General features: G+C 36.0%; 1 protein-coding gene across 5 annotated transcripts in view; it reads right to left on the bottom strand.

Moving 5' to 3' along the window:
• The window catches only part of PRDM5 (PR/SET domain 5), an 84,923-nt gene that overhangs the window by 27,646 nt on the left and 38,753 nt on the right, over nucleotides 1–18,524 (bottom strand). For 4 of the 5 annotated variants that reach the window (XM_032187058.1, XM_032187062.1, XM_032187059.1 and 1 more), the window contains 3 exons: nucleotides 12,536–12,629; nucleotides 5,855–6,015; nucleotides 4,065–4,158 (listed from right to left, as the gene is read on the bottom strand). In XM_032187058.1, the coding sequence (XP_032042949.1) occupies nucleotides 4,065–4,158; nucleotides 5,855–6,015; nucleotides 12,536–12,629 (349 nt within the window). Of the gene's footprint in view, nucleotides 1–4,064; nucleotides 4,159–5,854; nucleotides 6,016–12,535; nucleotides 12,630–14,116; nucleotides 14,209–18,524 lie in introns of all 5 variants that reach the window. The other variant, XM_032187061.1, reaches the window with a different exon arrangement.

The following is an 18,524-nucleotide window of genomic DNA, read 5'->3' as shown; positions in this document are numbered from 1 at the left end:
TTTATGAACAAGCCAAGGAATTTATATCGCAGTCAGAGGATTCTTTTGCTGAATTAACCTCAGCTCCCTCTGACCCTAAGAAGTCGTAAACCAACAGGATACAGCAGAGGGAGAATGTGCTATAGTGTTTCAGCTGACCTACAGAGAGCTGTCTCTGTCATTCTAAGGCTAGAACCCCAGATGATGAATTACAGAGCAATATACTAGGTTCAGATGCAAACATCAACCCCTTCCCTCTTATACATGCACATGCAGACATGTTCACTCACCCCAAACCAGCTCAGTTTCTGCAAAAGGCCAAGTATTGTTAGGGCTCATTTACAGAGTCTTATTCTAAGATAAAAGAGGGAATAAAACTGCTTATTGAAGAAGCATGCATGCATCCGTGAGTAGCAGTATTTAAGAACATGTGCTGCATATTGAATAAAAGCTTCTTTTTGTATATGAAATATTAAGCATATCAAAATTACATGTCCAAAGCAGAACAAATAGGATACACAAGAATCTTAGCTTTTATAAAGGACATATAAATAATAATAATAATAAAAAAAAAAAGATAAAAATCGATGCACAATTCTTTGCAAAAGTACTCTGCAGGGCCTTATTTTGTAAATACAGAGCAAAGCCTCTTATACAAAGTAGCTAATAAAGGCTAGCCGACCACATGCACAGCAAATACACTAACACAAACATCTGCACCAGGACCTGAAACCTAATCTCTTAAAACATGAAGTTTCCTGCAATATTTATGCTTATGGTGTACCATTTAGTTGCACTGAAAATTTGGTCACAGCTGAAGGCTTATTCAAAACATGAATCAACTCTTGCAAATGGACAGTTGTTGCTTGGTTCACTTCTAGCTCAGAATTAGAAATGATACTTTAAAGTCTGACCAAAAAAAAAAAAAAAAAAGAGAAAAGGTGGCCACATTTTTAAACTGATTAATTCAAAACCACTGAATTTATTCAATATCAAGAGCACGAAGTATTCAACACTGCGACATTTCAAAACCAAACATCTATCACTAAATAATGCAAGTTCGTGGCTCCACTGTTTGATGAACTCAAGATTTCTCAGAAAACACTTGAAAAGTTTAAGGACTTTCACAACACAGTGAACTTTAAAAGGCATCAAATCAGCACTCAGCTTTTTGTACTATTTCCAAATAACATGGATTCCCTTCATCAACTACCCTTACTTTCTCTTGAAATGATGCAAACTAACCCTCAGAAAGTTGTGCCCATTCTTAATCAGGCCCACTGAATACAGCTCAGCTTTTCCACACTGAACAGCAATTTCCTCTGGTGGTTGGTCTGCATGTATTATGATCTTGAACAACTTAGCTGAAGTCTGTAGTCACAGCACAAGTCAAAACCATCCCTCCTGAAATGCAACATAAATCTAACAATCTAATTATGCATTTTCTCTCTAAACCTAGTATAAGGTATTGCACCATGTAACTTAGCAAATTTTTTAACCACAAAGAAGTCACTTCTGTCTGTCCCCATTTTCCCACCTTTCATTGGGATAATCAAGAAACAGTCAGGAACTGTAAGAGAATGACATTCCCCCCCCCAAAAAAAAAAATTTGCAGATTTGTGATTTGCAAATCACAAATCCTTCCATCAAAAACATCGACATCACCATAGCAACTGGAAGGATCAAAGTTTATCACACAGACCATTATAAATGTATTTAATAAGACATTCTTTCCGAATTTGTAACTATCTTTAAAAAGGGTACTGCAAGATTGTTGAATAAAGAAGCCTTGAAAATTTCCTTCTGCAGTGAGATTCTTTCATAAGCTCTTTTCACAGTGCACATTCTGTTCATTCTGTTAACTCCAGCCTGTACCATCTCCTGGCCAGGCACTTTCTCCAGCCATATTCAATTTACAAACGTACTGGAAAACTTCAGTGCCTTTCTACTTGAAGTAAATTCAAAATGCCATTGTACTATTTCTTGCATAATAATGGCTAAAAATGTTGCAAGTCTCTGCCCTCAAGGTTAGAGGTCTCTGGTGTGTGGTTTCACAGAACTCACCTCATTCGCCTTTCCTATTTTTGGGAAAACCAGCTTGAGAGAGCTGAAACATTAAATGCAACTGGTAGCAGCACATGTGTGAAAAGCATTTTCACTCAGACAGCTATAAAACATTTTCCCAAAAGCCATCTGCACTATCAGCTTGAAAAACTAAGGCCTCTCTGCACTGTGCAAATTGATGTAGTTTCAGAAAAAGGCCCATGAAGTAAAAAAAAAAAAAAAAAAAAAAAAAAAAAAAAAAAACACCCCACTACTAAAGGCAATAAAGCAGACTTGCCTGCAAAACACATTGGAATGTGAATCCAGAGATTTTATTGCAGAATTAGAGTAACATTTTGATATTCCCTTAAGCATTGGAAAATCTATAACAATCCTAATTTTTCATGGAAGTCTAGTATGCAAAAATAGAAGATTAAAGAATAACATAGTATCCTCATGAGATGGTAAGGTGAAGGTAAAGAAATATCCATAAACAAAATAATCTTCTGAAAAAAGTTAACACAATAAAAAAGTAGGCAGTCATAGACCCAGAAGTCTGTATTGCTGTGCTGAGTAACTAACACTATCAAATTGCTTTCTTTGTACTCCCACCTATGCATTTCTTTAAAGTACAGCCCAGGTTAGGAACAGGTTGGTCCTTCCAACAGGCACATTTCCCCAAGGATTCTCTCAGTCTTCATACGACATGCTCCATGAGTGAGATTTTTGTTTTGTTTTTTTTCCCTCCTCTGCATCTTGAGAAAGTGACAAAAAAAGAGCAAATTCCATCTTAGGGGACAGAAGACTGAAGAGAAAGACATAGCAGGTGAGATTGTGCAGGAAGGAGTTTGAAAGGGTTGAGAAGATGGAGATGTAGGTGGAGAAAGAACAAAAATAAAGAGGAGGAATGCACAGAAGAGAACTGTTGTATTGTGATTGTGTCTTAGCAGCTTGGACCTTCAGTGTCTTTTGTGCCTATGATCACACTACATGCTAACTACCTGCACAGAACATTTATACACAAGCTTATATGCACATATTAAACAACTGCTATGAGGAGAAAAGATTCCAAACATGGAACTTAGCAAAGAAGAGGAGCTAAAGTTTGGCCATTTATCCTGACAACAGGACTGTGAAATTTGCTATTAGCTGGGGCAGTCAAATCTAAAACTGTAAAATATTTCAAACTAGTAAAGACCTGTAATCTCAACAGGCAGTCCTAATAGACTGAAGTGATTAAGACTTGCCAAACATAGAGGAAAGCCAAATGATTAGAAACCCCAATTCTATCATCTCCCCACAAACCAAATTTGCTTATGTGGAGTGAATGAAACGTCACAGGAAGACTCTTTGTAAACTGATGCTTTGGCTGCCAAAAGGAGATCGATACCATTTTATGTTGGAAACAAATCATCACAAAGAAACCCCTTTCAGTTACCTGCCATTTATTTGAAAAGAAAACACAAGCTCAGAAAATGAAACCTATCTAAATGACAACATGACTAATTTATTTTCAGTGATTTTACAGAAGCACATATGTAACGAATAGTAGGGAAAAAGTAGTGCAATCAGGGTGGCAATACAGACTCTGTTACATAACTCAGACCTAGAAATACTAAGAGAACAGCAGAATGATTTGGATGTTGCAACAGAAAATACATTTTGAATTATTTACATTAGAATGCACCCAAGGTAGAACATTCTAATTTGGGTAATGTCTGGGCCATGATAAGGTCAGAAGTTACAATAACATGAGATTAGAGTTTTAAAACATCTTAGAAACCACAGACTTGAATGAACTCACAGTGTATGTTCATGTAAATACTCACATATACATATATATTCATACCTAATTACAGTTCAAAATAGAATCTGGTTTAATACATTAAGCAGGTAAAACATCTGAAAAGTGTGTTAAGCCTACCTATAAATTTGTATCTCTTTTTGTAGCTAGACAGAGCATTTGTAGACAAATTTAGAGATACCTTGGAATACAGTTAGATATTTTTTTTCCCTGTTGATTATAAGAAATATCACGGTACCTGTATGGCTTCGAATATGAACTCTCAGTGTTCCATTGCTTGCAAACTTCTGTCCACAATATGGGCAAATTTTCTCTTTTTCTCCTGTGTGAGTCTGAAAGGGGCAAGCAAAGACAAGAATGAAAATCTCAACATAGCCTTAAAGTAAGAGAAATAACATAGCCTTGAAATAAGAGAAATACGAACAGTTTAATTGTACTTGACAACAACCACTATTCTCTCCAACAACCGTTTTGTATTTTATTCCATCACATCAGGCAGAGATTCTCAGGTATTAAAGTGTTCTTTCAATTTTCTTCTAGAATTTCTAAACTAATCTCATATTAATGGCAAAGTTTTTTTTTCTGTTTTTTTGTTTTTTTTCCAGTTTGCAAGTTTACAATTTCCCATATAGTCACTATTACAAAAGCCTGATTCACCTTTGTCTAGTTTCATGATTAAAAGAGTAAGCCACCCGATTTTTAGTTTTATTTCTCTGACAGTGGTGTCTAAAGCAGAAAATAATTTGATTACCCAGCAAGAGTAACCCAAATAAATGGAAATACTGTTTAAAAGTTTATACTGTCTCAGAATTTTATTTCATTATTAAGTGTAGTTAAAGAGTTTTATCTCAACTAGTACAATTTTCCCACTCAGAACTTGAACTGGAGCTTCAAATTGTTTCTATGGAGATTTGTGTAAATTATTTCTGACATTGTCTCATATGAATGAATCACAGACATCAGTTTACCCAAAATATGAGAGACAGCAATCCTCCAAACCACAAGTTCTCACTGATTTCCGTCAATACAAATTGTGTATTGGTCCTTGTCTTGTTCCTAATAAATATTAGAAGCAGACTATATTTACAGAATTGATCATGAGAAGAATATTGTAATTGTAATTGTCACTAACTAAATCAAAAGTTGAGATAGTCTTTTGAAATCAAACTTTTACGGCTAGAGTGCCTTTAAAAAAATATATTATTTCAAACAGGAAAAAAAAAATTCCCATCTACACTGTGTGATCAACAGCAAGACCACCTTGAAATAAGTTACATGAATGGGTTCTCATTTTCCACACTACTTTCAACTCCAAGTTCTGAAGATTTCTCAGGTTATTGAATAATTCTTCCTTATAACTGTGAATAATCTTATAGTGGAGTATTTTGGATTACTTCATTTATGATTGTTAATTTAAATGGGATAGGAACAAAAATAAACTAAATTATATGTCCAGCTAACAATCTGGATTTCTAGCTTTGCACACAATTCTTTTTAGATAGGGAAATAATTGTTTGTTTTATTTTTCTTTTAATGAAAGACATAGAACATTCTTAATTCTGTAAAGTTCTTCATTAGATTATAAAAACCTTATTTCACATGATACATATCATGCTGCAGCTGAAGAAAAAGTAAATAAGATATATTATTTATTATATTATGTAACTCCATCCAGTAAATAAAATACTGGATGGAGTTACATAATTTTCATTCCCTTACATCAGTGATATGAATGTTAAATCCACCTTGATTAGGATAGGGTTCTTTAGAAAACACTTACATATCTAACGGCAGCAATGGGGGATACCAGACAGACAGCTACTAATTGATTCCTAACAATTAATGCCTTCTTGCATATTCTGGATACCACCAATAACACCACTACTGTATTAAGCACTTTAGGGTATTAAGCATCAACACAGCTTTATACTGAGAAGTCAGCAACGCAGAAGCATCTAGGCATTTTGTGTTTAGCCACAATCTTAAGGATACACAAGGAGTAAATATGAAAGAATTTATTCTACTCACTTTTTTATGACTTTTCAGGACTGAGGGCGTCACAAAAGCTTTGTCACAGAGATCACACTTGTATTTCTTATGTCCATCATGTACAACTTGAATATGAACATTTAAAGTGTCCTTTCTTTTGAAAGTAGCATCACAATGATCACACTTGAAGGTCCTCTCACCTTATAAAGAAGAAAACAAGGTTTAAAGATACCAACTTTTTATGGAAATACACAAATTGTATTGTTTCATAAAAATGAATAAAAGCAGCAAAGATAATTGAAGAGCTAGATTCTAAGAACAGAAAAAGAAGGAATACCAAATCAGATAATAATGTCACTGGGAAATTAAGAAAGCAGAAGGTAGTTTTGGCAATAACATAGCCAGAAATGTGAGATTAAGCTCTATAGCCAAAGGCAAAATGGCTATCTGTGAAAAGGACCACAGGTTTTATCAGTACCTCCAATAACAGACTCTTCTTATGGTAACAAAAAACAAGATTTCATTTTTTGAAGCTTACATATTACAAGATTTCCTGAATTTAAGAGACTTCTCAAAAAACAAACAAACAAAAAAAAAAAAAACATGCTTTGACTAACCTCTCATTCACATCAATAAAAAGAAACTCATATGACAAAGATGAAAATTTTAAGTGTTATAGTTGCTGTTCGAACTATAGTAATATGGTTAAAGCTTATTACAGAGACATAATTAATATTACTAAGAGTTTCAAAATTCAACTAAAGATCTCAGAGAGTGGAAGAAACATCATATTGTGAAAATCCATGTTCATGTTTTCAGAAAAGAAACAAGATATGTGATCCTGCAGAGAAATCATTGCAAAAACCTTCTTTTTATTGCTATTGTAAATGCAGAAGAGAATGTCCTCTTTTTATTTGTTAAATTCTTGATTAAGAATACATCTTAATAAACATCTGCAACATTCATTCAGAAATCAGTGGTGCTTAAGGTTACTTCCAGAACCACAGCCTAAACTGGAAATCACGTGCCTATATCTGAAAAAAAAGTTTTCCTAGCAACAAGTGCATTACAAAAGAAGACCACCATAATTTCAGGACTATCATCCACTTCTTATTTTTCAGGACAAATGTCTGAGCTGCAACCTCCTGTTACATTTGAGTAAGACACAGTCTTTATATGCAAAAGCTACTTTTTCTAGTAGCAACAATATACATATAGAGGTAATGTATTTCCTTGATGTGACTCAACAAAAGGCTAAAATAATCCTAGTCTTGGTGCAAGTCCAAAGGCCAATATGAATGGAAATTGATTTCAGTATGCTGCATATTAAAGCCCATTTGATGCCAAGGCATTGGAAAATGTTTTTTCTTGATAACATAAGTGAGTGCATATTATTATACACATAAGTAACATATAAGTAATACATATACAGGGCTCCATTTTAGAACCATTTCTCTTCAGTGTTTTCATGAACTATTTGGATGAAGGAATTGAAGGTTTTTTGAGCAAGCTCATGGACAATACCAAACTGGGTGGAGCTGTTGACCCCATCGAGGGTGGTAGGGCCTTGCAGGAAGATCTGAACAAATTAGAGAGCTAGACAATCACCAACAATATGAAGTTTAACAAGAGGAAGTGCCAGATCCTGCACCTGGGAAGGGGCAACCCTGATTATACATACAGACTGGGGGATGAGAAAATGGAGAACAGCCCTGCAGAAAGGGATGTGGGGGTTTTGATTGACAGAAAGCTGGGCATGAACCACGCGTTGTGGACAGGAGGACCAAACATATCCTGGGGTGCATCAAGCACAGCATTGCTAGTTGGGAAAGGGAAGTGCTTGTCCTGCTCTACTCTGCGTTGGTGTGGCCACACCTTGATTACTGTGTGCAGTTCTGGGCACCACAGTATACATGTAAGACACAAAACTTAGAGTGTCCAAAGGTGGGCAACAAAGGGTGAAAGGCCTAGATGCATGAAGAGCGGCTGAAGTCACTTGGATTGTGCAGCCTGGAGGGGACTGACAGAAGACCTTATTGTGGTCTACAACTTCCTCACAAGGGGGAGCTGAGAGTCAGGTGCTGAGCTCTTCTCTTTGCTGACCATCGATAGAACCTGAGGGAATGGTTTGAAAGTGTGACAGGAGGGTCAGGCCGGATATCAGGAAAAAGTTTTTAAACAAGAGGGTGGTTGGGCACTGGGACAGGCTCCCCAAGGAAGCAGTCATGGAAGCCTACCAGAGTTCAAGAAGCATTTATATAACGTTCTCAGACACACGAGCCTTTTTTTTTTTTTTTTTGTGGTCTTCTGGGGACCTAGGAAGTTGGACTTAATGATCCTCATGGGTCCCTTCCAACTCGGATATTCTATGATTCTATGACAAGCGAAGCTTATAAACAGTGGTGCCGCAAGTACCCGCAGACATTTCAAAGCCCAGATAAGCTGCGTCCCTCCCCCGTAAATCAGCCACAGTTGTCTTCTCCCCAGCCCCTAAACTGCTCATTCTTTTTTCAGTTTGGAAACAAAGGCAGATTTGTCTTGGATAACGCAAGAAAATGCTAAAAAGGTATAAGAGTATATGTTGTCTTACCCTAAAAATACTTCCAGTCTAGCTATTCAGAAAAAAATTCAAGGTCAACAAGGATATATGCCTTTATGTGGAGGATTAACACTTATGCTGCTTCTAACTGCCTATTGAGTCTCTTCTGTTCTCATCTTGGGAACATGAGACCACACTGCTAACAAAGCGAGTCGTCTTGGGAACACGAGACTGCCCTGCTAACCAAGTGAAGTCATTGCTATTTTTACTAAGTAACATCATTTCATTTCAACAAAGGGAAAATATTCAAGTAACTTCTGTTGAAATTTACTTCTCATAAGAACTTATACACTTATTGAATTCATTTAGTTGCCTATATGTTTCTTTGTCTCTCTTTTAATAACTTAGCTCCTGAAAACAAATCGGGAAAAAAAAGGAAGCAATACCAAACCATTTGAACAAATTACCATGTTTTCTAAAGTAAAAAATATTTGTATGATGTCCATACACTTACCATCATGATTTATGACAAGATTTGACATTTGTTGAGTCTCACGAGGATTCAACATTTTTATTTTACAGTTCTATTTGTAACCTTTCCTGTAATTTTCAGTACTGCACTTCTATTATGATAAAATAACTTTCAAACAACAACAAAAAATAATACAGTATTAAAAGATCAACCATTTTTTCAAATAAAAGTCCTCCAAAGCCAGGCAGTCAGAACTAACTAGTCTCTCCTGTGTACACACTATAACAATCTTCCACTATACACAGCTCTGTCAGCCAAATCCTGGTGTCAGTTTTGAAAAATTTTTCAACAAAGTGATGGGAAGACTAAAAGTAGTGTTTTTGTTGTTGTTGTTGTTTTTTTTATTATTATTATTATTATTTATTCTTCAAACATTGTACTAGATAAAGGCAAATTATCATTGTTTCTCCTCAACTTCCTTTTTTAATCACAAACTATATACCTCACTATAGAAGAGCCATCAGAACACTATCCCCACTCACAGTTGGCTCGTTTAGCAGTCTTTGGCCTTTTTCCTTCTCTTTTTCAAACCATAAACAAAGACACATGAAAACTTCATAAAGAATACTAGCTGCAAAGAGTTTCAAAAGGTTCCTAAATGGCATAAAGCAAAAGTATAAATCAGTCACAACAAGACATGAGCATCAAAATTCCCTGAGCAGCTTTGAAAATCCTCTTGTAAAAAACTGCAGCAAAAAACAGAGCTACGCAATTTATTTCATGGTATCTCATGTTGTGATAAAAAGAGAGATTTCGTACAGTAAACGTAAGAGCATGCTGGTTGCTCAAGAATTGTCACTGCCAAAAACCAAAGTCTTTCCACTGCCTTTGGTAGATAAAAATATTATTAAAGGTAGCAAATAATTTTGAATATCTATGTATAAGAAATGAAGAAAGTATTTTCTTTCTGCATTTTCAGTCAATAGGTTTGCACTGTGCTAGATTAAGATGTTACAAAATAGAACATTAACAAAAAAATACACATATTCTCTTCAGACTTAGGCACTCTAGAAAGTGGAAACAAACAACAAAGTACATCATTGACTTCAGTTCTTGAAACCACTGAAGGAGGAAAACTTTTAAGTAGTGCTTAACATGAAACTATGATATCAGTACCTGCAAATGCCTCTAAATATGGAAGCAGAGTCCTGACATAATATATCCTACAGCATTTTTCCTCAGAAGTACATATCATAACGTGAATGTCTTTCCTTGGACTGTTTTTTTCTACTCCACTGATGTGCTCTCTTTATGACAAAAAACAAAACAAAACAAAAAAATGAAAAACAGGGCTACTTGTGCTTTATTTGAAAAGTGCAATGTTCAATATCCACTTCCACCAAGCCCTGTAAAATGAACTAATTATTATTTCTCTTACTATCAAATGTTCTGCACATAGATTTTTACACTAGAAAACAAATACATAAAAAGGATGATGTCTTTCTCAACAGATAAATTCCCCTTCATGTGTGCCTCCACAGCTCCAGAAAACCGAATGACCCAATAAACTGCTTTGAGTTTCTCATTACTGTCAGCCAGATCTCTTATGGCCTCATGAACCGGTATATTTAATCTTGAGTTTGGAAAATTATATGCGTGATGTCTTGTGTCTTGCAAATTTCAAGACAGGTATGCCTGAAAAATGAACTTTATGAAATATACTTATAGAAAATTAAGTTTGTAAAATAACATTTAAGGCATTCCATATCATTCTTCAGCATGCCTCCTTCTAAAACAATGGGATACTGAATTTAAAAGGAATGTATCGTGCAGGCTCAACTTCATTTTTTCCTAGAGATTTCAAGCTTCACAAACAAGTTTTTGTTTCCTACAGCACAGATCAGTAAAGCCAGCCAAACACATCTAGAGAGGGTTTTTTTTTCTCTCCTTTCTAAAGAAAGGTATGTTTCAGTGCTATGAGAGGCACTATCTCCCAAATGTAGCTGGACAATGCCTATAAATCTGCTTCATTTCATACCAACATAACCTGTCAATTTCAGAGTTATGTCATCAGGAGAAGAGTTCTATATTTCTTCACCTGGAACACAAGTTCTTGGACTAGCTGACCTATTTTTTTTTTTTTTTTTTTTTTAATCACAGCCTTGAACTGAACTAGAACTAGATTCTTCTAGTCATAACTTTCACTTTTAATTTTGCTTATTGGTCTATCAACATTTCTTTTATAAAAGGATGATAGAGATGCAGTATGACCATAAAGGTTTTGGCCCATGCTCTGTTGCATTAAGGACTACTTGGTAAGAAGGTCTGTTGCTTTTTGTTGTTGTTGTGTTTTTTTTGTTTGTTTGTTTTGCAAAAAACAAGAAGAGACAATCTTCCCTGTGATAAATAAACATACCAAACATTACTACTTTAATGTTTTGACTTATTTTGGAGACAGTTTTACCTAATAAGGCAGAAGAAGTTATTAACTTTAAAAACCTTTGCTCCTCAACAAGACTGCTGTTGCACCAAGGAAGGACTGATTAGGTCACAGGCTGAAATACTTGTATTTGCTTAAATGGTGGTGGTTCAGAAACACCTAAAGCCACAAATCACGTCCGATTCAAAGACCTCAAATTTCCTGAGCTCCCACACTCCTTGGGGGGAGGGGGGAAGGGGAGTGACAGGTAAAGCATGTTTTTATAGGGACTTTTACCTTTTATCAGTGCAGAAAATTCTGGACACTGTAAAATACTGCTTTTGGATAGCCTGCAAACATATCCACCTATCACTGCATAGAACTTAGGAATACATATGTTACTGAACATTTTCAAACTCCCTCCTCCCTCTGTAACATTTCTAATGTTTTACATTGGATAAAGATTTTACAAAATTCGGTGCTTTGTGAAATTGTGGTAGGTTTAGAAGATAATTATAAAAGAAGAAGCCAAGCACTCCAGTCTAATAATTCATCTACCATAAACACTGTTATACTGGATTAAGAGAGGAAAGCCTACCTTTTAAATTATACCAATCTAAATATTCCTCATACCAAAGCACTGCCATCTAAGCTACAATAATTTTCAATCATGAATATTTTTCTAAAATCTAAACTGCTGACAATCACATAGTTGAGTGGCAGCTTAGGGCTCTGTAAACATTAGATGTAGAAAACTCCATAAAAATAAATCTTTAAACAGTCATTTAAAAAACAGTACAGACTGCCAAGAACACATTACTCATGAGGGAAAACGGCCATGGAATTCTTCTGGGCTGCTAGTTATATGCTACGGGCAGGAAACATTACCTTATAGTGAAGCCTGGACTGGCACAGAAGAGACAATCTCAGTCTCAGTCTCTCTGAAATGGATTACCTACAAAAGCTGAGCAAGCCACCTACTTATCTTTACTTCCATTTCTCCTTTCTTAAAATGTAAGTACTACTATGACATTTAGCGCAGAAAGAAATATCATCAGATCTCAAAGCATGGACACATTTTCTACAGTGCATTTGGATTTGCATGTAAGTGCATTCAAAGGCAAGGTTTGAATTTGGCTCTGTATTTTCTAACTCCCAGGGTCAGAGTTCAATTTTAAGACTAATTTAACATAGCAAGCTGTATATTAGAGCAAGGTGCCATACATCTGTTTTTCTCAGTCAACTATGAGAAGCGAGGAAGTTCTTTTTCCTCTCTGACTTAGTACTTACTGTTATGGATTAGCAGATGCCTTTGTAGAGAGAATGGGGTTCGGAACAAAGCTTTGCATTCCTCACATTGGAATGGTCTCTCTTCAGAATGGGTCTGCAGATGAAAGACAACATGTTAGAGGCTCAGGGAAATCAATTAGCTGTCATTACAGTAATTATAGCTAATTTTCCAGACTGGATTCAGGAGGGGATATAATAACAAGTTAAAGTATCAGGGGACAGGGAATTAAAACAATCATTCTGCCATCATCTTGAATCCTAGAAGTCAGCATAGCAGCTACTGAATTAGTGTACCAACCCGGTCCTCAGAAGTGTTATAAGACACATGCATGTAAATAGAAACAAATACACAGAATAACCAGGAGAAAAACTACAAGATCAGTTTATTTCTTTGTCAGCACTAACACTGGCCTTACATACTCACTAATACAAATAAAAACCTTAAAGAGGTGTGCACAAAATCCTGATTTTTTTTCAGTTAATGTTAACATTAAAATGAATCTGATTATCTGAAGATAGTAGTCTAAAATTTGGCAAAGAAAATTTCTCAAATCATGAGACTACTCTTGCATATCCTTGTTTGAACTTCATATTTTAAAAGAACCAAAAAACACACAGAAGCATCAAAACTGAGATTTTTGTTTGTTGTAATAAAATTTCACCATAGCTAAGAAACAGTCTCAATAGCCTTCAAAAAGAGAAAAATAGAAACAGCCTTCAAAACCATAAATAAAATAAAAGGCTAAGTTTGGATGAATCTCACAAACTGCAGAGTTGCAGAAGCATGTTTCTTTTCTTGAGCTTGGGAAACATCCAGCTTCATCCTACTGTTGTAAATTTCCCTTTTCCTCTCCACATTTCCTAGTGATATTGAGTGCTATCCCACTATAGATAGTAAAGTAATCTATACAATTTATCTACCCAATTTCCTACTATTTTTTTTGTAAAGGAAAGCACATTTTTAAAGCATCAGTGTCTGAACATGGTATTAGCTTGCAAAAACCTTAAATGGAAACTCATGTGCCAAGGGGAAAAAGGGATGGACAGTAAACATTCTGTAGTATGTACGAAAACAGAAGAATTAATTAATTTTGTAGGGTAGTGGTAAATACTAGCATAGTACATGTGCATATGATCCATTTCTGCTTTTGGAAGAAAACTTCCTAATACCCTATGACATTTATAGCTATCCCTTAAAATGGGGAGGAAAAAAAGGACTATGGGGAGCCAGTGTAGTAACTTACATGTAAATTCACAGCCTCAAAACAAGACTGATTTTTAACACAAACGTCCTCTCATGTACATGTAAATAACAGTGCCAAACATTAGAGTACTTGCAATGTTATACGGAGGTTTTGGACTCAAAGTGAGTTCTTTGACCCCAAGCCTACGTCACTTAAAGCAAAAATGCAAGCGGAGCACTGTCAAACACGTGGAATATATTACAAGTCATATAAAATCTGCTGAATCCAGCTGCTAGAGGTTTACATCACAGTTTGCATTAGCTGACAACCTGCTTGGCAACCTCAGCAGTCAGGCCAAGGATTGACAGGACATGAAGAGACTGAACTACCCTCTCACCTCAATAGGTGGTTCCTCCAGAACAGGGTTGAGACATATTGACGAGACACTGTGGGGAAGCTCGCAGTGCTGCTGTCTGTGCTGTACCTGTTCTGTGGATAAATAGAAGGGTTCAGTCTCTAGGGCTGTCAATCTGGCACCTTTCACGAGCGCAAATTTCATGTCATTTACTTTAAAAATGCCCTGTTTTAGAACACTTGAGTGATAGTTCTGAAGAGCACAGTCACTTGCATATAATTCCTTCTTAGCATCCTCTTGCCAGTTCTACGCTTCTGACCAAAATACAAGAATTCACCTACATTTCTGAACTTCACTACAAATGTCTAACTAGTCATACCCACATGCAAGGGTACACAGATATCCCATCTCATCTGCCCCATCTGTGAAAAGCCCAGAAACAAGCTGTGTGTGTTACAAAAAGCCATGAAAATCTTAATGAGCAAAGGTATCCCCACAAACAAACACATTAGTTCTAATACAGTCCTCCTATGTCCTACTAATAGGTTCCAGAAAAGAGAAAGCTTCCATTCAGTCACAGAAGGGACAGAAAAATGTCAGCTGTCAAGGCACACGCACTTTGAGATGCATGTGTCAACGCCATTGTCTAACCTCTTCACTTAGTTATGCAAGCCTGGGATCAACTATGAGCAGCACACTTATACTACAGGAACTCCAAATCCCAAAAGTGGGCCAGTACATTTGTCAAGCTTACATTAAATATTAAAAAATAGCTAACAAGTTTACTAAAAGCTGCTAGAAGAGACATAATGTATTAAATAGCCAAACAATCTGTTATATAATAGGATACATGTACATATCTGGTAGCAGGTACACAGTGCACACATAAATTAGGCTTTGTTTTTTAGCTACATGTAAGTACACAGCAGTACAAAGCAATAGACTATGCTCATACAATTAAATAACTGATTTTATTTTTGGATAGGGGTCCCAGCAGCATCTTGCAAAATGCACTAGACTGCTCTGGATTTGCATATGGAAAAATGGACTGCAGTTGCTCTCATGAGAGAGAGTTCTATAATCGCCTTCCATTCAAATATGATGAAACATCCAGTATGGAAGTCTGCAGCATTAGAATTCAGAAAAAGGTGGTGGTCAAACTAAACGATGTAAGTTATAGTCTCATTTTACAACCTGAAATAGAGTAGAATATAAGCAGTACATATTGCTAACATTGCAATTAGCTTCAGTGACCTGATGTTCTACCACTAAATAGAAGCTTTAGACAGTTTTCTAAACTATCCATAGCTTTTTCTGTACATCAGTAGCAAGCTAAGCCTTGAAATGCATTAAACGTTTGGATGCAGTACTGCAACTCTTTATAATCACAGTCCAAAGAGAAAGATTCTATCTAGACTAAAAAAATACCATTACTTTATGCTGTGCTACTTCTTCACCAGACATTCCCAGCATGCTGGAGAACAGAAAATAAAGCACAAACACAAAACGGATGTTTTTACTGTTGTCTCCTCTAGAGGAGATCCAAATTGCTGAATCAACATTTCCACTGTTAAAATGCCAGTAGGACCATAAACAACACTACAAAACCAAAAACTCCTTCTATATTATATACATTTCCCTCTACTTGCATATTCACTATGTAGAAAAACACAACTTATGATTCTATTTGATTACAAAAATTAAATACACTTGTTTAAGTTGTTTTCCATGTTTATATCCCCTTAAATACTTTACAGTCAAGTAAACAATTCTTTTCTAATTTCCTTATTTTCTGTTGGATACCACTGATTGCAGTATTTTGAAAGGTACAGAAACTATAGATGCTGGATTAGGCTCATTTGGATACAGTATGGGCACTGGCATCTGTCATCAGAAACCATACAAAATGAAGTCATCATTCCACAAAAAGCCTGCACCTCCAACCCTTTAAGATTTGCAGATGGCCATTTTCAGAAGAATTCAGTGCACTTTTTGGACAGTCATATAATCAAAGCCACTAAGGATGGGCTTTTAAGGAATATCTCATGGCAGCCTTTCCTACAGTAGCATCTGTGGAAGTTCAAACCCAGCCCAAGGCTACCCATTCCCAGCAGAGAAGATGAAGGAACACAATTGTTTTAAATCATTATGCTCCCCAGGACCAAATATCACTGGATTAACCATAAACCCTTTAAAATCCCATGTCTGGTGACCTACTTCTGCTCACTGTCATTTCCTCATATTTTATTCTCTAAACTCATCCTCTATACATAGCAAAGTAGCAGATGGAGTGAAAACTTCGCATTGTCCTGTATAGAAGTAACCTGCATTACATGGCACAGAATATTCACATTCATCCAGTCTGTCCTAAATGAAAAGTGACTACTTTTATCTGTAACACAACATAATACTGTGCTCATCTCTTAATTTCAGATAGCATTCTCTTTCTCCTACTTGCTTATCTTAACATACCCTCCCACTGTTACGCCTGCGCAACTACTTTTGAATATGCAACGTTAGTGGAATTTTCCACTGCAATAACACAACTTTAATCCTTACACTTTGTCACAAAAAATGGAATCATATTCTTCCCATGACCACTCAGTGATTTAGTCTGAGCTTTTTCAAGACATTTGAGCTCTTTCCACACTGCATAACACTATCTCCAAGCAAGTGACAGAGCAAGCTTCACATGCACCTACACAGAGCAGCGTAGTGCTTGTGTGCAGCAGCAGTCCATCAGAGTGATACCACAAAAAGACTAACGGCTCCTGCCTCTCAGATCTGTGCCTACAAGGGTGTAATGAGTACTAAGTTAGGGTTCACATCCCAGCGCTCCACTAAACACTAAACAGAGTGGATGTGCTCATAGCAAAACCACTGTCTATCTTCCAGCGAAATGTAAGGAACTAATCTCCTTCTGTACCTTTGAAATGACCATTCACTTACATCTGAGAAATATTTTAAAGCATCTGTTGTGAGAGCCAAATGTCATTTTTATTCTGATATTTCCAACAAAAAAAAGAAAACAAACAGATCAAGTAGCTTCCATAAAGGAATAACACAAAAAAAGCACTTATAATTTCAAGTATAACTGAGGTCAATTTTTCTTGCTTCAGAAGAAAATGAAACCTAGAGTGTGGTCTTAAGGGAGTACACACCTGAAGACTCATTAAAAACCTGAGTAGAACAAATATGCAAAAGTATGAGAAATAAAAGTTTACATTTCTACTCTTACCGGTTCATTATTTCTGTGACCAAGCAACAGAACTCTCGTTCTCTTCCTCCATAGTATTACAGCCCTGCCAAAATAATGGCACTTAAAACTATTTTGGCATCACAAACTAATGTATGCTTGGCTTACACCTTACAATTTTTTTTGTGTATACATATTTATATTTCCCTCTATTATCTACCACCTCTCCTTGTTTACCTTTGTTAAAGATATGTTACTGGACTGAAGATTTTAGGGACAGCTAAGGCCAAACCTAGATACCTTGTTCTGCTAATCAGTATCTTTAAAACTTCTATACTCAGTAGAAACACAGGTGTTTCAGAAAAGCAATTCCGGAGATCTACATCAAGTCCTGTCTCTCAGTCTTATCCCTTCATTTAGCAAGTGAAATTAGAAACCTAAATGTAGGTGGGTGAATATGCACAACTGTTTGGGTAAACTTTATGTAAAGACACAAATAAGTTTTTCTCATTATAGGACTATGTACAAACAGGTTCAGAAAATAAGTATTCCAACATGCTTTAAAGAATTCTGTCAAAATTAGATACTTGCTAACACTGTCTAAATTTTAATGTTTCTCCTATTATGTGGAGTCTCTAATCCTTGGCAGACACAAGAACCAATTCTATGGCATTCTTTTATGCAATCCTTGCTTATGTTAGTGGTGCTGCTGTTTTGAACAATGAATTGGGTCAAAGTGTTTGCTCATTATTCATACTTATCCCAAAGTCCACCCACAGCCAAAATTCCCTATCAGTCATCAGCTGCAAATTAACATGGGAAACACATAAAAACTATTTACTTAAGATACGGAAGTATCTGTCCAGTTTTCTATATATTTTCTTAGAATATATCCAATTTGTGAGATTCTGCCCCATTAAAGTCTAAAACACAAGATGTAACCACAACATATATGGGAGTGAATCTTGTCTTTCAGCAGATTTCTGCTTGTTTTCTGTTTTAGAGAGTCATCACCATTTACCCTATGAGAGGCATTATTATTACTCTAATATGATTTATTGCTGAAAGTGCAAGAGGTAGTGCAAAGATCCTGTGCCAAATTCCCAGATGGCATATAACATGAGCCAAACTGCAAAAGACTTGTAAGTGTGGGTGTATCAGCTTCATCAAAACGGGGAAAGAAAAGGGAAAAGTAAAAAATAAAAATAAAAATAAAATACTGCCAAATATTGGGCACAAAAATAGAGATTTTCT

Source organism: Aythya fuligula, chromosome 4 (assembly GCF_009819795.1).
Source record: "Aythya fuligula isolate bAytFul2 chromosome 4, bAytFul2.pri, whole genome shotgun sequence".
NCBI classification, from domain to species: Eukaryota; Metazoa; Chordata; class Aves; order Anseriformes; family Anatidae; genus Aythya; species Aythya fuligula.
This window is presented reverse-complemented; position numbering and strand designations above follow the sequence as displayed.